The sequence below is a fragment of the Cupressus sempervirens genome, chromosome 5 (genome assembly GCF_028749045.1).
Source record: "Cupressus sempervirens isolate cs-2001-9-10 chromosome 5, ASM2874904v1, whole genome shotgun sequence".
Lineage (NCBI taxonomy): Eukaryota > Viridiplantae > Streptophyta > Pinopsida > Cupressales > Cupressaceae > Cupressus > Cupressus sempervirens.
Window position 1 is genome coordinate 374,685,074 of NC_143122.1, and position 21,009 is coordinate 374,706,082.

The 21,009-nt window shown below is 35.2% G+C and overlaps 1 protein-coding gene across 10 annotated transcripts in view; it reads right to left on the reverse strand.

Annotated features, from left to right (window-relative positions):
• LOC149556318 (phenylacetaldehyde synthase-like) overlaps positions 1-21,009 on the reverse strand; it is a 177,488-nt gene that overhangs the window by 129,462 nt on the left and 27,017 nt on the right. For 8 of the 10 annotated variants that reach the window (XR_016364662.1, XM_089830568.1, XM_089830563.1 and 5 more), the window contains 3 exons: positions 7,090-7,253; positions 2,392-2,532; positions 61-120 (listed from right to left, as the gene is read on the reverse strand). Coding sequence is in view for 8 of the 10 variants with exons in the window: in XM_089830568.1 (XP_089686694.1) it covers positions 61-120; positions 2,392-2,532; positions 7,090-7,253 (365 nt within the window). In the remaining 2 variants the exon portion in view is untranslated. The remainder of the gene's footprint in view (positions 1-60; positions 121-2,391; positions 2,533-7,089; positions 7,254-21,009) is intronic. The other 2 variants (XR_016364663.1, XM_089830566.1) reach the window with 1 other exon arrangement.

Genomic DNA, 21,009 nt, shown 5'->3' on the forward strand with positions numbered 1-21,009 from the left:
CAAAACCCAACATATATGCAATAGTGAAATGATAGGATGGGGATAAAATATCATGACTACCTGAGCTATTTTTCCAAGCTCCTTCAAAGAATCAACAGCAGATGATGAAGTTGTACCAACCTGAAAGAATAGAAGCCAAAACTTTCAGATATATATAGAACACTAGAAAGATGCCTAATTGATATTCTAGATACTTAGGAAAGAAGAATTTGAATAAACTGTAAAAAGAAAAACAGTTCCATAATTCATTACCAGTTGGAATGAATACACAAATGGTGACTAAATAGTAAAACCCACATGCAGCAATTCACAAGTTCCGTTTATAAGATCTTTAGGACTTTTGTCCTAATTCTAGTCTTAGACAAAACAAGAGTCAACAAGCTGTTTACAAAAGAACTAATAAACAAGAAGCAAGGGGGCACCATCTCCACTAATATATTCTTGAGTTCAAGCGCTCTTCCATTGAATACTACCATATCTGCAAAAGCACTCAACAAAGCCCAAAGGTTTGAACACAGAAAAAATGAAGAACCATTTAATATGGTTTAAGGCTTTTCAAATTCAACAAGTCGTAGAAATGCTAGGCACTTGGCACAACCTAATGCATGCAAATAAAGTTGAATGGCTACATAGATTGTGTTTGTATGTTGGTTTTTTAAAGAAAACTATTTAAAAATACTCTGAATATCAAAACTGCAATTTACTTAACTGAAAATCCAACTTATCATTTTCGGACAAAGCATATCAATGTGCAATATCATTTTTCTAGGCACATGATGGAAGAAGAAAGGTATTGTTAGAAAAAGATTATATACTGGCATAGATTGTCAACACCTTAATGAAGTTTGTGTGAAGTAAAAAGATTTTTTGTAAGAAAGCAATGGTCATAGCTTCGCTTAGTGTAGTTCATGTGTACTTGCCCACCTATGTAAAGTGTTTGAAAAAAGGAGGATTATAATAAATGTTTTGTACTTTGCATGTTTTACACAATTAGACTAAAACTTGTCCACAATAGCAGGGCATGAAGTACCACCTTGGCTAGGGGATTTGGTGAACAACCAACTCCTCAATGTGAGTATTCAAGGGTGGAAACCTTTGAAAAAATGTAATCCCTTTTCCAAAGTGGTTTTAGGCATAGTTGGAAAACTCGCCAAGCCCCTAAAAGTTTAATTGGTTAAAAATCAGTCAATTTTTCAAAAAAACTCGGGAACCTAAAAAAACTGCTAAAATTTAATTAAAAATACAATTTTTTTTGCAAATTGTAATGAGAAGATGCATTTAATGAGTTAATTAAAGAGAACACAAAAGAAACAAGCAAAGTTTAGCTATATATGAATGCATGGTGGGTACGAAATTGAATTCTCATAAGGAATGTTGATGGCGGGAAGCAAAATAGTAAATAGTTTATGTCAAACTAGAAGTCTAGAAGTAAATACTAAATAGTAAATTACTAAATACATCAATACAATCACATCTTCCTCTTTCCAGCTCTACTCAAATTCGCCTTCAATAGCTTGCAATCACCTAAGAATCCCTTGGAACCCTTCTTCTCTCCCCTCCTCAAGCCTCCAAATGCACATAACAAAATTGGTGTTGAAAAAAAGGATGTTCTGGCCTATATCGCTAAGCCTCAAGCCCAGCTGAGTTTGAAGTAAAAAATCGTGAGTTTTTAGAACTGAACGATTTCTTGAATCGGCGATTTTTTCTGCAAAAAACTCACCCAGCAAATAAACTCAGTGATTTGTATCTAATCGCAGATTAAACTACAATTTTGCCAACTATGGTTTTGGGTAGGAAACAACGAATTTCATAGTTGCCAATGCTAGAATCACAACAATAGCTGCAAAACTATGAGAGTGGTGGGAAACCACCATGCCACTATTGGGAACTAGGAGTTTTCCTCTATCGCGTTTTCCATGCTTCAAAAGGTTGCAACTTTTGAAATTGATTCCTTTAGTATATTCTGATATTTCGAGCCTATTATCAATCATCAACGACCTTGAGCATAAGTTCTAAATACATCATTTGGCAATGAAAGCCTATAAGAATATATTTACAAAGGTGTACAATCGATGTTATGATACCTCTAATCTTATATCTCTTTGGTTTTCCTAATAATCTCAAGATTCTGAGCCATAATGAAAAACCAATGGTAAAATATCAAAATAATGAAAATTCATTATAAAAGTATAATATCTATGAAGAAAATGGTAGAATAAATATTTGCTCCTCGCAAAGTTGGAATGGTAAAAACAAACAATTCATGAATACAAACTTGATAAGAAATGTTAGGCACCTTTAAAATGTGGTATGCAATTGCACATCTAGAAGAAACAAATTTAAATGGAAGTGAAGTAAGAATTTAAACACAAGGAAACATAGATTCCATACCGTTGCACATAGAAAAAGGGGACAAAATCCAGCATGTATATCATCCAAAATCGCTTTTTGAAGAATGTTGGGTGAAAGTGCATAGTTTGTAGAAGAATTCGTTGGAAGTGCTCTAAAATTTGATTCACTTATTCCTGCAATCTATAACGCATTCAAATTTGGAAAACTTGTTAAAATCTAAGATTCAAATTATCTTATGAATTGGTCATTCTATAAAAATAAGCTCATGAGAAGGAAATTACATAAATATATCCATGAGCTTGCTACTTATGAAAAATTAAGGAGACCGATAATGCAGATCACAATTAATCATTGGGAATGTATTTTCACTTGTGCATGGTTCACATGTGTGTCCTTCCAGGAAAATTATATTCAATAGCCACAATAAGCAAAGAACATTACTCAATACGATTTCAATATATTAATTCAACTACACCTCATAAGAAAGAGTAGCGAGGGATGACTTAAAAGTCAGGACTTATTGGAAGCCATGGCCAAAAATTTTATAATCACAAGTTACATTATAGAAGCCTATAGCTTTTACTACTGTGCCCTACATGATTTCGAGAATAATCTCAACCGAGGAGGTGATATCTTCCAAACTAACTTTTCTAACATAAATTGCCTCTCAGCTTAATTAAGTGGTTGATGCAGTTAAAATGGTTTTCCTAAAAGGTGAACATTTAATGTATTTGCATATAATATGTTATGAGTTGTACACATGCATAGTTGCATGTAAAAATTTGTAGATAATGAAGAAAGATTACACAAGCATAACATATTTGTTCTTTTATAAAAAGATGGAGTTAATAATGGTTATGATTAGGTCCAAAGCAAACCGTTGTGTTCAATAATCGTGCCTAACATGATCTTCCTCTACATATATGAGTTGGGTTTATCAATTTACAGATTTACATATATGAGTAAATCTGAGTAATGTTGGAGACCATGTACAGTCTGCAAGAATACTAAAGAGGCACCTATTTATTTAATTTGGTGCAATGTTCCTTCTCAATACAATTGTGTGTATGTTATATGTGATGTAATATACACCCTTTTTTTCTGAGGTTCTCAGTTTCACCTTTAGATTTTTGGATTGAAAACAATACAAATTGATATTACAAAGATAATATGTAATGTCCCCAACTAGGAGGCTATCAATTTTCATAATTTATGCAAATTACTATGTGTCCAAATCAATCCAATCAAAGAAAACTATAAATTGTTCAGAATACATGCAGTAGTTAACATATTGAAGCCCTGATCCCTTACTTCTCTCCTAAACCTAATCCTAAGGAGAATGCAGTTTACTAGTCATGGGGCACTTGACACCAAGCTACAAGTAGGTTCCCTCAAGGCTTTAGGACCCTGTCACTATTCCGTCTTGGGATTTACCTACTTTGTGTGGTTTTACTCCACCTCTCCTTACACAACACTAACTTACCCTCTTAAGTGGCTATAACAAGTGATTAAGGAATATGCTATGCATAAGATTATATCTCTTGTATTACAAAAAGTATACATATATTCATAGCATATAACTATATTCATAATTATAATTCTGATTTTGTTATTAATAAATATATATTAGCAAATGGTGGCTTTCCATCCTTAATAGCACATATACACAACATTCCATAAATGAGTATCTAACTCAATAATGTTACAGCCTTATTTGTTGTCACAGTATGCTCAATGCATAGTAAATGGTTTAATTTCTAATCTTCTTTGAGACTATTGATTATCTCCTTTTTTAAAGCAAAAAGTTAAAAGCCTGAAAAATATTAATATTATGAAGATAGTTTGAAAGTACATTTACAAAAGGCTCTTATAATCTAGATATGACCTTGATCAGATAGAACAAAATATGGCTTTACATGCCATGTATCTATAATTTTCATCTCATATGAACAAACATTATTAATATCCTCTGACAAGCAAAATAAGAAATTGGAATTAAACTAATTTTCTTCTTATTCCTCCATTACCACTAGATCTATATCATTTTCTCCTTGTCGCTCCTTTGATTGAATGTCCCTAAGCTCCTCTATATATGGTATGTGACTACTTCTTGCATTCTCAAGTGCTTCACCAAGACCTAAATGTCATGCAAAACATTGAGGTCCAGAAACAAGGGTTGTAGTTGAGCCTCTGCCATGCATATGTTTATATCTCTTGTATTACAACATCAGGAGAAAATTTATGCATAAGGATGAGTTGATCATGGGTGTAGATCATAGTAACGAGACTCGCCACGAGTTGGGTGAGTCATCCGAGTTGGCAAGTCAAGTTGCCTTAGCCGGGTCAAAATGACCCATGACCTTGGCTCGGCAGGTCAACTAAGCTGACTCACCCGACTCGCCTTACTCGGCAGAGTGACTTGGCTGACTCGCCTAGGTGACTCGGCTGACTCATCTAACTCGGCTGATTTTTATTTTTATTTTACCTTTGTAGTTACGTAATTGATATATGTTATGTATGTGATCAAATTATCTTCTATTTTATGATGTTATTGTGTCTTTAATCTTTATTCAATAATTGGTGCATGGAATTAATTTAAATCCAAAAAATCTCTAAATTTCAAGGGTTTTATCACTTTGCCGAGTCACTACCGAGTCCGAGTCGAGTTACCCTGCCGAGTCCGAGCTGGGTCCAAGTCTCGTTACTTTGGTGTAGATATCCTTTTAGAGTATTGGGTTACGCATTCTTAAACTTATGGATTTCTATTGGATGGAGCAATGGGTACAAATCAACGTTCCACAGGGACACGTCCCCTATGGTTTCGGGGTCGTGCCCGTACTGGGGATGAAACAAGGATGCAAGGACAGATCTTGGTCGTCCCCTAAGTTGTACCCTTTTTGGAAAATTCGGAAACGTCCCCAAAACGCCCAATTTTTTCAGTAGGAAACTTGGGGGCAACCACCAATACTAAGGATGGTTTTGTCATCCCCTATCCGTCCCCAAAACTGTCGGCCATCCCCTTTTTTCCAGCCAATCTGCTAAAGGCAAAATGCCCCCAAAAAAACATTTTTTTCTTTTTTTGCTGTCTGCATGGCCCCTAGTCGTCTTAAAGACATAATAAAAATATACAATCATATTTGGTCCATAAAAACACTAACTCTTCTAATCATTTTTAGTTTTGACATTCTTGCTAAGAGGAAGGAAAAAAACATGAGAGCAGTAGCAGTAGTGAGGAAAGATTGTGTTTAGCAAGGAAAGATTGCATTTAGTATTTTCTAACTATTTTAGCTGGACTTCTCTTTATAACATTCTGATTTCAGCATGATACTTGGAGCCTCTAGGCATTTCGATTTTTTCTAAATATGTATGTAATATTATTATAATGGAAGTACTTAGTATTTCCCATTTTATAATATTCCATGTATTAATCTTCTAAAATGTCTATGGTGAATGTTTTATCAATGTTATGATATACATATTTGAATTACATCGCTATTTATAAAAATCCCCTATGTTTTTAATCGTCGTCCCCTAAGGTTCCATTCCCTAAATTTTGGCTTCGACCTGTACCTATACCGGAAACATGTCCCCATCCCCTAAAACGTCCTCATCTCGGAAACTCTGTGGAGCGTTGGTACAAATTGGTATGATATTGAATCATGCTTTAAAAACTTTCATAACTTGTCAATAGGAATGCTTTTTTTTTTCCTAATACTAAATATTCTTAATGAGAGGAAGACATTAGAATTAATTTGACATTATATTGCCCTATAAAACCTTAGTTCTTGCAAAAACTATGTAGTACAACATGTTTGTAACATAGGTAGTTGGTTTGCATGAGACATACTCTAATTATCCAAGTCATAATTGCACTTAGACATAAACCATGATTGGCCCTAGGAGTGCTGAAAAAGTAATGCTATGTTAACATAAAATAAGAAAAAAATGCAGTTGGGTTTAGAATAAACCCTTGTTCCTATGTTTTTTAAATTATTGTCTAGTGTGGCACTATGCCACACTACACCTTTATTTTTCATTATTTCAAAGATTTTTTTTTGGGTGGTCATCCACGAAACCTTTTTGGCAACTTGCTACAAGAGCATGAGCCTTAGACTGAACCTATTCAGCTAAGAGCCAAGGACTGAAATTGCTCAGGGTGCACTCCTCACCTCGTCCCTTACTTCAATGTCAAAGCTTACACTCATCCAGACTTGATCTTTGGTGGGCTCATAATGAACATTTCAACTTCACCAGTAGACCAAGGGACCATTGACGATTGCAAAGATATTGAAGATGAGCCCAATCAAACATATTAACTCGAATTGAATGGGTACGAAGGTATATCCCTGTAAGACCTTGCACTTGATGTAATCTATTCTTTAATGTAATATAGGTTCCATTTTCTCAGAAAATCAGCCTACATAAAAAACTCATTAACTTGCTTGTAAAATGCAGCTAAATAAAAAATTGTTGAAGTTAACTCCAGCTGGACAAAATTATTGAAAAGAACTCGAATGTTTGTAAAATTCTTGCCTCAAAATAATATCATTTTGGGATTTGAATGTATCTGTGTACCATTTTTCAACTAGAAAACCAAATTGCATGGATGAGTCATGAAGGTGTAATTCTGACAATTCACATCTTAAATTTCACTGACCAGTTCCCTACCAGTCAAATTGTATAGCTTGAAGCTAAGGAAAACAACATATTGAATGCAGTGAAGGAAAGCACCAATACCATACAAGCTTTCTGCACTGCAGAATGTGCTTGATCCGATGCATATACAACAAGCTTTTCTAGTGATTTGGTACTATCCCCCTTTAATACTCTATCACGTGCTGCTAGTAATACAACCAAAACAGCTTCACTTGCTATACCTTGAATAACACCACCACCCTTACCTGCCACAAATTTCTTACCATAAGTACAGAAAATGCAAAACCCCTAAAAAAGAGTTGAAGCATTAATTATCATAGGATGCAAAAAATAATTAGATAGATATAGATTGAGATGAACAATATTTATAATTCATTCATGTAAGGCATCAGTAAGTAAAGTGGAAAATCTGTGAACAAAACTAAATACATACAAAACTAATACAATCGCATATTGATAAGCACCAAAGGAAAACACAAGACTAAAGAAACCAACAACCTGCACAGATAGAGTAACAGAGACTTTCATCTATGATAGTTCAGTTTTATGTCATTTTGTTTTCAAGCATATTTTTACCTAGACCAAGCTGCCATTTAATCCCCAACCATGCCAAGTTTTAAAAGGTGTTTTTTCGCATATGCAAATTGAAAATAAAAAGGGTTTTTTCTATAACTCAACTAGATTTGTAATCTAGAATGGAAAGGAGTTTAGGTATCAAAAACCAATCATGTGAGGCACTTTTTGTGTACTATTTTCTGAAGATTTATGGCTCATAAATAGTGATCGGTTTATTACTTGGGAAGACTGACAAACCTCTGGTATTGCCCATATAGTTTTTAGTGCTTGATTTCTTTAAGTTGTCAGTCCTAGTTTCTCAACATAATCTTATCTTATTTTATTATGTAATATAATGGAAGGGGCCATAATCCTTCACTTGAACGATTAAAAAAAAATAGTGATACTCATAATCAATAATTAAAAAATATTTAAATACCTCATAACCCTCTATCGGTTCAAAGATATACGTGTTTTTTATCAAAACCTTAAAATACAAATTATATTCAATCCACAAAACGAATCAGGAAAACAAGAATCTTCAATCTTTAATCCTATTCCATCTCAGAAATTTACACATAAAAATCTCTAAATATTGGAAATCCTTTTATTTTTTGTTGTATAGAAAATTTTCACTTTTGGTCTCCCATGATGGATTTGGGTGGAGTTTGAATTTGACAAGAGTTAAGTCAAGGACTCTCTTCTAATTTGTATGCTTTATGAGGAAAACCTAGACCCTAGATACCAGGTCATAATCTTCAAAAGTGGACCCTGAGGATGCCAAAAATTGATCCTTGTAAAAATGGAAATAGAAGAATGGAAGAGACAAATGGATCACCAATGCTAAGACTTAAAAAACTATTGTAGAGGTGGGATTGCAAAACTAGAAAGTTGAGGCTTGATTGTTTGGTTTTTTTTTTTTTTCGTACCCAATTGCTTTCAAAGACTAGTCTCAGAAGGCCCATTAATGGGTTATTGAAAGTTAAACCTTAGGATGGTAGAAGGGATTTTGTGGTTTGGAAGCCTCATGATCAAAGGGTGGATGAAAATTAATTTTGGCAAGGCTTCTAAAGGTAACCCACATCCGTCTAGTGCAAGTTTTGTAGCGAGAGATAACTTGGGGAATATCCTTGCTATTAGAGCTAAGAAATTGCCACAGGGATCGAATAATGAAATTGAATGTTTCACTGCAACAATAAAAACTTGATGGCGAAATGGTTGGGGATTGGTAAATTGCATTTGGAAGGTGATATTCCCAACTCAAGTAGTAAATGCTATAAATAAAGGGGAGACTTACGCTTGGTATTTAAACAAGCATATCCAAAGAATTTGATTAGTTCTAGAGACATTAGAGGACCATAGGGTGTCTCATGTCCTTCAGGAAGAAAATGTTGTAGAAGATAAGATAAGATAAGATATAATATTAATGTCCAACAAAAAACCAAAAAGGTTTATGGGACTGAACATACAAACAGAAGAGTCGACCACACCAGAAACACCAAAATGGTGTCAGAAAAGAAACAAAACAAGACAAAAGAACAAGAAACATAAGGTAAGGACTATGAATCCTTCCTTGGTACAAAGTAATCAGAAACAAAAGGATAAATTATCTAAAGTTGGTATTGGGAGTTCTAACCAAGAAACATTTGAAATTTTCTAAGGCTTTGGAGTCTTCATTTGGCTAATATATAAAGCATGGGATGTTTTTGAATTAATTGGTGGCGGACTTTTGATTTGGGAAATCTTTCACGTTGATGGGTGGTGGGACTGCGAACAATTAAGGTGGCATGTACATGTGAGGGATGTTCAAGTAATGATGCGGAGATACGCCTTGACGTTGATGGGTAATTACTTCTTATCTGCTCGTTACCAATGAGAGTACCATGGGCTTTTTTTTTCGCTAGTTGATGATGGTGGACATCAACATCTAGAGAGTTTTGTGGCTTTATTATGGCTTGTGTGGTTTCTTTTGGTGTAGTATTCAAAAAGTTTTTTTGCAAAATTGGTGGAGCCAAGTTTGAGGACGGAAGCAAATTTTTCTTTGGAGTCCCCCAATCAACTCCCTACATTTCGTGGTTGATAACAATGAAGCGAATATGGGTCTTTTTCAGTCTCATGATCTAAAATTTTGGGACTGTATGTGTACAATTATTGGGGAGGAATACCTAAATAACAATATCCTCCCTCGAACCAATCTGGTCGTTGCATCCCTTTTTCTTGCCAAGGCTTTGATGCTTGGAACGAGGGAGGAGGCTAGGAAAGTGAAGCGGGTTTGTGTGGAGTCTCAGTGAGCCAAGGGAGTGGATGGCATTGTCGAGGATGTAGAGGCTGACATTGGATCGCACATGGGACAAGAGCCGTGGAGGGTCATTGGTGGATGTGAGGGAAAATTACAACATCTAATTATTTGGAGCTCTTCTCGCCTAATATACACCCAAATGCATGGTGCTCCCATGGGATGGGTGTGATTGTTATTACAAATTCAATAGATGGAGAAGCAAGAGAGGCAAAGGAAGCTAAAGCCTACAATTACACCTATCAAATCTGTAGCTTCCCTAGGAGAATCAAGCTCAATTGCGACAAAGGCGAAACATGGAAGGCTAAGTAAAAATGTGAAGCATGGTGGTATGATTTTTCCAATATGTTGAAGGATGAGATGCAGTGTTGGTTTCAATGAGCTGCTTTCTATTCTTTTTGTTTGTTTATGTTTTATTTAGGCCTCATTGAAGGTAGTATGCATGGATTTAGAGATGACTATGGTTTTGGGTAGTGATGTAGATCTTGAAGATTTCTTGGTGAAACCATGTATGGCTGTTCCAATGTATGTTCCTTGGTATTTTGGGTAGGACTTGGGCTTTAGAAGTTGAAATCTACCAATTCAGTGGCTCTACGTAGTTTCTTTTTTGAAAATTAATACAAGCAAACTAATATTACCAATCAAAAAAGAAAGACTAGTCTCAGAATTTTTTATATAAAAGAGGAGTTTACAATCTTTGTTCATTCGAATTACATTGTATCATTTTCTTTGAGTCAAAAAAGGACAAATAATTCATCTTCGAAGGGGCCATGTTTATTTTGGAAGGTGGGTCTTTTATGTCAACGATATGTAGCTGTCAGAGTTATCATTCATACCTGTGATGGTTTCCTCTACAATTTGGTTTTGATATTTCCTTATTTTGAGAATTGATTCTAGTGCTTATGTGGATATTTGAAAAGATATCTCTATAGCTAAGAGGGAGTGTTGGAGATATAGCTTTAGGAGATATCTCTCCTAAATTTCAAATATATAAATCTATCCTTTATTAAAGTCAGCAAAGGGCCTTCACCTTGAAAGGACAAGACATTAAAGAGTGAAGACTAAGAGGGATCAGGACAACAAAGGGTCGTCACTTTATAACGGCAAGACAATGAAGGGACAAGGAAATGTTTTATTTTCTTCAAGCTAGACTTCATTGGTACATTTTTCAATTTTCTTTGTTGAGAGATTGTATCCTAGGGATATTTCATTTGTTGTTTGCGGATCATAGGGATGATAATCATTGCTTTAGTTTTGGCCTAGTTTTGGGCATATTGTAAATTTGTCTACTGCTCTTTCATTACCAAAATGATTCTTGTGCAATTGGGTTTTTCCCCCTCAAATTTTAGGGTTTTCCTGGAATAAATTGCTATGTCTTGAGTTCATTATTTTTGTCTGTTGTTTATCTAATTTTTTATCATAAAAACCAACATGGTATCGAATCCACATTGGATAACAACTTTTTTGGATTATACAAGCATATTCAAATGTTATTTTGATTTGATAAATTTGTCTGGTGTGTTTGCACTAGTTGCTTATTTCTGCAAACAAAAAACCTTCAAAAATTAACCTAACGGTTGGACGAAAACATGATTCTTCCTGAGAGATGAGTCATGATGGATTTCACACGAGTGCGGAATCACTAAACTTTCTGATAGCAACGAATTTTTAGTTACAAGGAACTATCAAATAAGTGCAATTCTCAAAATATATATTGATGTTGACATCTGGTTATCAAAGAAGGCACTCAAATTAAAGATCACATTTTAACCAATATTTGGCCAAATTCTATTATTGTCATGGCTGTAAGATTCACACAAAGTTATGAATTAGCTAGCCATAAAAGCAAATTTCGATGGGCCCCAAATTTTATGTCTCTTAAGACCTTTTTATATTTCCACGTGAATTTAATTGGTTTGATAATTATTTTTTCATAATTCATGGTTAAAACAAAGATCGCATGGGAAAAATAAAATAAAATATCCTTTTCTAAATTGTGGTGATTTTCAGCGGTCTTCAGTATTTTTTTTTATAGTTTCATTGCTTTCGTGCAGGATCATGACAGCAGGAGGAATTTCTATAGATCGCACAATGATTATTATTTTTCTGGATTCCTAGACCTCCTTAGGTTCTCTATCAGCACAATTACACAAAATATTGCATGAAAAAGACAAACTCTGTTGGCCACGTTCATGATTTTCTTTTGAGGAATTTTTGAAATTTCTTTCGAAGTTTTGGCAGTCTTCATCACTAATTCCAACATTTTTTGCTTTCAATCGTGTCAATAGACTTCCTACTGTGATTTAGTCTCTTGTGGCAGCTCCGTCAAACCATCGCCCAATACTTTTTTGAACCCCTATGATTTCTACCCAGTTAGCATTTTTCTTAGCTTCATTGGTCAAAATACTTTTCTCTATTCTAGCACTTTCCCAAGCCCACACCTTTTACCTGGTAAAAAATTCTTTATTTTTGAGAGAAATTAAAAACCAATCAAACAATAGTGTAATTTTTCACCCCACTTGAGTTTTTCAGCTCTTTTTTTAGCGGTATTTGGTCCACCTTAGCGCAATTTTCATTTTTGTCTGCACTAAACCTTATTTCTATGATCAGTTGGCTACTTTCGTCATCTTTTCTACAATTTAGGTAATGGTAAATCTTTTATTTTTTGTTTTTTTTTGGCCCACATCAAACACCAGTATTTTTAACGATCACCTTTGCTTTTTAATGTAGAAAAGGCCAAGCACAACTATTTTCAACTTGGCCAGCAAAATGACATCCTAATGTGGAATGGTAATGGTTGGTAGTCTTATAGTCTAAAGAAATATTTAAATACAAAATTTTATTTGTAAATTTATAATCAAATACAACATCAAAATAGTTTACATCTTTCTCTTCTTGATCCTAGCAACTTTGGTAAAATCTACAAGAGGGGGAGACGGTTTAGTCCTAGAAGTCCATTGAGGCTACACCTCGTCGCTCGGCACAGTTATGACTCAACCTTCATCCTACATTTAGATGTTGCTAGCACTGGCAATGACTACTCATCATCCTCAACCTCCACACCCTCTTCAATGTCATCCTATTTGAATCCAACCCCTTTTCCATAGCTTGCCTCTCCAAATCATAGATCTCATCCTTTGAAAACAAGGGAGACTACTCTAGTGATGCCCGATCACTATAAGGATTTATATCATCCAAATCAAGTGGACCAACTAGTGTTTCCTCTACTTTCCTCATCCACAACCGAAGGTAATGTTGCAAAAAGACATAGTCATTAACACATTTTTGTGCTCACAAGTGAATGAACTACAAGGTCGGCATAAGATTTAAAGGACTAATTTTTGCAGATTTGGGACATTTCCACCCCAATTTTCTCACCAAATATCTACAAAATAAACTATTGAAGAGTTAGAAATCAAGGTGAAAACATATTCTAATTTTTATCTACTTGTCGTACATGTGAAAACATATTATAATTTTTATAAACTATTAAAGAGTTAAAAATCAGGGTGAAAACATATTTTAAATATTATACTTGGGATTTGAGTGGTTCTTCCTCTCTTAGCCAACTATGAAGTGAATAGCCTACCACTTGCATTTTGGTAAATTTCTAGCTCGGACACAATAAGATTTCTCACCTCAAGCTCTGGTGTCATCCTCTAAATGCATATACCATGGCCCTTGTAAAAACCCCTATCCAATTATGTCCTTAACAAACATCAATTTGCGTTTGCTAATCGACAGTTTGATATTTTGTTAAACATTTGGCAGGCAAATTATTATCACTCAATAAATAATGCTTTAAATTCACAGCCAACTGCTTACAATTTTAATTGATTAAGTCTTTATCGATTTGGACAAATGAACACCACTAAACAATTCAGAAGCAATTCTATAATTGATGGCAATGCTACTAATATCCAATTTAAAAATTGACTTCTAGAAATTTACAAGAATGCAATAATGAACCTGGAAATTGACTTCTAACAAATGAAATATGGATTGCAACTCTCAAGAAATAATCCAATTTACTTGCAGGTTCAGAAATACATGCTCCTCACTTATAATCGCAGGTGCTCTAAAACCTGATTGCTACCCTCCAATAATTGATTGTAGCCTTCCACAAAGTCTGAAATCGCTACCAAATACAGGGACGACAGCCATAGTACATTCCTCTTTGACCACGCCAAACAGCAGACAATAATGGCATTCCAAATCAAAAATTCTCTAGCCACAATGAAATTCCCAAGTACAGTACATAACAATCAGGAAATGCTATAATTTAAGTAAGACAATTCTCATAATTAATTCACAATACCTCAGATGTGAATTACCAGGCACTTCGTAATTCCAAACCCTTATACTTCAGCAAGGGCAAAGAAATCAGCAAACTCAAAAACTCTTCATACGCAACAAAAGAAAATAACCAATCAAATGCTTAACTCATCAAATGGGCTCATATTTATAATCTCCAAATGGCACAAAGTTTCTCAAATGAACTTCACTTAAGAAGCTTCCCACACACAACATTAAAAAAAAGTGTCATTATCAACTAATTCATTAATTGCTTTTGGCTCCAAAAATGACCTTTTCCACCATAACTTCAAATTCTGCCATGTAAGGCTATTGTTTCTTGTTCTCGTGATTTAAAGCTTTTTGTCCCGATTGTTGTAATATCCCGAAAAGGATATTTGCTGATTTTTCCTTTTAACAATACACTCGGAAATAAACACATTGCAAATAGCTTCCAGCACAAATGAATCCAGTACAATAGCTGACAGATGTTTAACCAGCTCTTCTTAATAATAATATTCAAACTTAGAAATAGGCAATTGGAATACAATACGATGCTTAAACCAAAAGATTCTTCACAAATTAATAACCAGATCTTTTTAGAATAATATTCAGAATTCTAGGCATATAGAAATGCATTACAGACTTATAATGCTAAAACCAGAAACTTCCATCCAACTCTACAAAATATGTTATTCTATTATACAATAACAATACAATAACTAGTACACAAAACCCAATCCTAAATACAGATTTAACAGTCAGATTGGAATGCTAGGATAAGAATCTGCAAGCGCGAATGAAACACCTAAAATGATGTTTCTCAGGACAATGGATTTGCGTCCACTGTCTACTGGCACGAGGGGCTACGTCCTCCAACTAGCTGAAAGTTGAAGCTTTCTGAGACTCTCCAAGAGAGGAAACTGAACTAAATAATAAAATCAAGAATGCCCAACTATGAGCCTCTTTCCCCTTTTAATATGCAAACCAAGACTCCTCGGCTCCTCTCTGGTTTCCGTCTTATTCCCTTGTGGCTCTTCAACTTCCGTAAGGCATTTCGTCTTGTTCATCCTTGCCTCTTTGTCCTTTATATAACATTAAATTGACTTTTTTTATATTTTGAGCCTACGTCTCATAGTCAATTTAATATTGTGTAAAATAAGACTTCAATATTTCTAATGTTCCAAAAATGGAACATTACAAATCTCCCCTCCTTAAAATTGTTTGTCCTCAAGCAATTAGTACCAAGATCCCATACAAGTCTACAGGCAGCCCTGTAATCCAAATTGAAAACAATTTCGGCCATACTTTGAAGCCAAATGTCTCTCTGCAATAAATCTCTCAACCAAATCCATGAATCCCATATAACTCTCTGAAAAAACTCAGCACCTACACCTGTAAACTGATCAACACTGACCAACACCATGACCACAATAAAATCCTCGTCCAACCATAGATATAATCTGCCAACACCTAGATCCCAAACTCTTATGCTGCCTCACTGCTATTATGAGATAGAAATATATCCAGGGTCCATGTATAATCTAGTAGAATGTGAAGACCTATCCTAAATGGATGATGTAAGAAATGAGTTGCTCAAAAACTGAAACCACCATCCTATGGATATAAAAGTTCAGACTGTTGGCATAAACTTGGAGAATTCCCAAACGCATAGGTGCAATGAGAATGAAAGATGTTGAGAGTCTAACCACAAACCTCAAATAAATATTCCACAGAGAACTGATCAGAGGCTGATGAAGAAAATTCACCCAACTCCTGAATGCAATGAAATCAAAAAATATGTTGGGACTGATCAGATAATAAGCAACAGAAGTTGATTCATCGTTCCCTTGCTGAGATCCAGATTCACTGCTAGAATCTAAGTCAGGATCCCAAAGTCTGAAATCAAACTCTTCTTCTTCATGGCAAACAAGAGATGATCTCTCATTTAACACAAAAAGAGGATTGTCGGACGTCCAATCAGCAACAACTTCAAACAAAGGGTTGTCAACAAGCTGAAATTGTTCTGAAGTTTTGCTACTTAACTGTTTGGGGCAGCTATCCAAGTCATACATCTGCTGAATGCTCTCAAGTTCATCAATGACTTCCTGGAAAAACTCCTGCCTCATTCTATTTTCATGTTCCCAAGAGTGTTCCATGAGCTTGATTTGATCTTCTGCTCCCTGTAGAGATAACTGAGTTTCACTCAGTGCCTCCCGAACATACCTTAGCATCCTGTTGAGATCCTCAATCTCATCTTTTTCCCTATTTGATTGTGCTACAAAAGTCTCAGCAGCCTTAAGAATATGATCCCTGTTGGACAGCAGATGTAAGTAATCTGATTTCATAGTCTCTAGGGCTGTTTTGACCTTCTGTAAATCGGCCACATGCCAGTCACCTTCCTCTTCCCTTGGGACTTTCCTTTAAAGCTCCTCAACCAACTCATGGGTACTGTCAAACTGCACCAAGGATGCTATGACCATGTCTTTACTAACCTTCAATTGATTTTGTAAGGCATGTATTTCATTATCTCCCTGCTGAAGTTGTTCATTGTCTTGCAGTGTCATCCTAGGCTATTCTTCTAAATTCACGTTTTGAGTATTATGAATATATGGTTCATGATGCCAAAGTCCCAAACTATTATTACCTTGTGTGCAATCTACTTCATTAATCTGCTTGGCAAAGCTCACTTCCAAGTCACCAATGAAGAAACTTGTACCTCGTGTAACATCTTCTATGTGATCGCGAGAAGGCTGCTCATCTTTGGTAGTTGTTTGCTCTTCTACTTCGAGGTCATCCAAAAGATAATTTTGGTCTATCGGAATTTCTTCGTACACACCTGTGTGTTGTTCGTTTGCAAAAAGATCCTAGGCCAACTCCAGTTACTTTTGTTTTTCCATATCAATCATACTTAGCTGCCCTAGATAAAAATCCAAGTAGTCATTGAATGATAAGTCATTCTGAATTCGGTTGGGAAGCGTTTTATACTCTCTATAGACATCAAGTATTTCGGCTTTTAATTTAGATTGATCACCAACACATTGGTGTGCATTCTTGTTCTAAGTTTGTCCAAAACAATCATTTTGGAATTGAGGATAAGGGTTCATAATTTGGGTATCAAATGTTGACCGAAGGGGATTCATTGCAATTCGTTCAGTAAAAAGTGCTAATGCAGAAGACAACACACTCTGAGGTGCTATATATTTTTCTTGAATAAACATGTGCTCTACATCACCTTTTTTACCACTTTCCTTCAATAGTATTCCCTTTGCTAAGAATCCTCAAAAATCATTTGGCCGAGTAGCTATAAATGAATCATATACTACTATAGCATCTCCTACGTGCCCCCCAATCTGAGTATGCCTTTCCTAACAACAAATCAACTTGATTCAAATTATTTGACTAATTGGAAATTTCATCAACCTGTACATTTCCTCCATCCTGTCTATTTACTTCAGCCCACTGGAATGATCTTAACCGGATTTAAAAAGAAATTCTAATCTTGGACTAAATCTCTTCTACCACTGTACTAATTCTCTGCTAAGGTAGAATAGAAATATTGGATTTTGAACTTAACATAATTTTGACAACACTTCTCATGAAATCAAACTCTTGAACAAGTTGTTATAGATATGTTACTATAGTAACCATTGATAGAGATAGTATGCAGTAGATTACACAAGTAATAAGGAAATTGAGCTCTCCAACCAATTTTCTAAATAGAGTTTGATTCATTAATACTGTAATAAGGTAATGGAAATGTGCTAACAAACTCAACCATCTATGTTAACCTATTCAATTCGAACTCATCAATCTGCCTCCCTCCATTTTAGAAATTAAATATTGATTTGCACATATAAATAATAGTGTTCCATTAATCCCATCCGTCATGGTACAAGATTTTTTTGCAATGCAGGATTAGTTAATAAGCCATAGCATTTACTGCATCTGCAACCGCTTCTCTTTGAAACATTATTGGATCTTCATATGCAAGCAAAGCAACAGCATCCTTGAGAAAATCTTCAAGGGTCGCAACTCCATTAAAATCTAACCAGATGATCTTTCCAAAATAAAACAAACAAATACCAACCACTCTACCTTGCCAAATTCCGAGCTTCCATCTGAACAAAAATGCTCATTATGCCAATCAATATTTAAAGAGGTTGTAATGATACCATGTTGTCAATTAAGATTCTGCCATGACTGTATAAGACGGAACATTACTGTAATATCCATCTATTGCTCATCCTCTACAGCCAAGAATAAACTCGAGATAAATTGGAATTTTGAGGGGATGTCGTTAAAAGCTCAACAAAGGATGGTAGGTTCAAAAGCTATGATACCACTGTAATATCCCGAATAGGATATTTGCTGATTTTTCCTTTTAACAATGCAATCAGAAATAAACACATTGCAGATAGATTCCAGTACAATAGCCGATAGAATTTTAACTAGTTCTTCTTAATAATAATATTCAAACTCAGAAATAGGCAATTGGAATACAATACGATGCTTAAACCAGAAGATTCTTCACAAATTAATAACCAGCTCTTTTCAAAATAATATTCAGAATTCCAAGCATATAGAAATGCATTACAGACTTATAATGTTAAAACCAGAAACTTCCATACAACTCCAGAAAATACGTTATTGTATTATACAACAGCAATACAATAACCAGTACACAAAATCCAATCCTAAATACAAATTTAACAGTCAAATTGGAATGCTAGGATAAGAACTTGTAAGCACAAATGAAACACTTGAAATGATGTTTCCCGGGACAATGGGTTTGCATCCACTGTCTGCTAGCATGAGGGGGTATGTCCTCCAACTGGCTAAAAGTTGAAGCTTTCTGAGACTCTCCAAGAGAGGTAATTGAATTGAATAATAAAATCAAGCATACCCAACAATGAGCCTCTTTCCCCTTTTAATACGCAAACCAAGACTCTTCGGCTCCTCTGTGTTTTTCGTCTTATTCCCTTGTGGCTCTTCAACTTCCCTAAGGCATTCGGTCTTGTTTCTCCTTGCCCCTTTGTCCTTTATATAACATTAAATCGACCTTTTTAATATTTTGAGCCTATGTCTCACAGTCAATTTAATATTGCGTAAAATAAGACTTCAATATTTCTAATGTTCCAAAAAGAGAACATTACAGTTGCAATGAACTATGATACTGAGGTGACCAACCAACAACACTAACAAAAATAACAACCTTAGCGTATTTAGATGAATAATAATAATTTACCCATCTTGCAAAAACAACTAACAAAGTATCAAAATCAAAATCTAACAACACCAAAGTAATCCTGATGATGAAAGACAATGAATGAACCTGATGAGGTGACTTACTATAAATAGACGCTCCCTCCAAGATTCTTGGAGCCCAAACCAAAAGCTTGAAATAAAAACTGAGAGCCTCCTCCAACTCCTCTAACTCAACTGAGCTCATCGGAACCAACAGATTGACTTACTATAAATAGTAAGTCCCTCAAATGGAGCCAAAACATACCATAGGCTGCTGGAAAGCCTATAACCACACAACAAAAATTCTCAAATCCTACTGTCAGCTCACAAGTGAACTGACCTGGCCAATTGCAGGAACCTGCTAAAAATGGGGACATTACAACCCTCCATGACCTTTCCACTGTGATCCAAGTAGGATTCTAAGAAGCAAAGACAATGGTTGAGAAAGCATCCTACTACATGAATGGCTTGGTGGAGTTGATTGTTCCATCTTTTATCAATAATTCCCAAGTCAAATAAAATTTGATAGACTCCTTCGCCCTATCCATGGCCTCATAAAAATACCCTATTAGAGTTTGATCCTTATCTACCAAGTGGAGAACTCTAACCAAGGACTCTGACACCTACAATTGGAGAATACAAAAAGATTAATCATTAAAGTTACAAACTAATAATGAAAGAATTGAATATCAAAAATGTTGGTGTAAATAAGTATTTACTTATTACACTTACTTAAGTTTACTTAGGTTAATGCATTATATTAATATTTATTTATTAGTCACCTAGGAGTATGTGCACTCTTGTGAGTTGTCATGATGACATCATAGGGGTCTGCACCTCTTTTAAGTACATGTTGTCTACAACGTAGGAATCTTCTACACACATACGACACTTTGTCATTCTTATCTATTCATCTAGAATGTTGCATAAGGTGCTTAGTTGTCTTATCTCCTAGTTGTTTCTAGAGACATTTTAGGTGTTTCTTAAGAGACCTTTATATACAAGCACTCCTAGTGTACTCTTAACATGGCATATTGAATATATCATCATTCTGATCATTCTCTCTCTGTTGGTCTACAGTTGTGCTTATGTTTGAGTTTTTAGTTCTTGGGTGAATTTTTCCCTTAGGCAAATTCTTACATGGTGTCAGAGCAACTTGGAGATTTCCTCATCACATAGTCATTCGAGACCACGCTTGCTTCATCACCTCAACCTGAATCCGAAAGACTGCAAAAATTGAGAGTGTCGAGAGCCAGATCTAACCTCACCATTGCGTTCAGAATGCTGAACCAGTGAAAATCGACTATAAACTCGGCTACCTTGGCCCAAAGTCGATCGCGAGGCAAAAAAAATTGCAAATTGGAACCCGGAAGCCCTGATTTGCAGTTCGCGTATGGTCATTTTTTGCAAATTTAATTAATTTCGGATCTGCAATTTTATTTTATTTCTCTACATTTTTCGACAATATTTCCAAAAAATATTTTGCCCTTCGGGCACCCAGCAGAGAAATTTTTTTTAACAGAACTGGGTAGTGACACCCCGGATCTGCCACTTTTTGGAGGTATATTTATTTTAATCACAGGCATTTGGTGGGCATATTTATACTACGG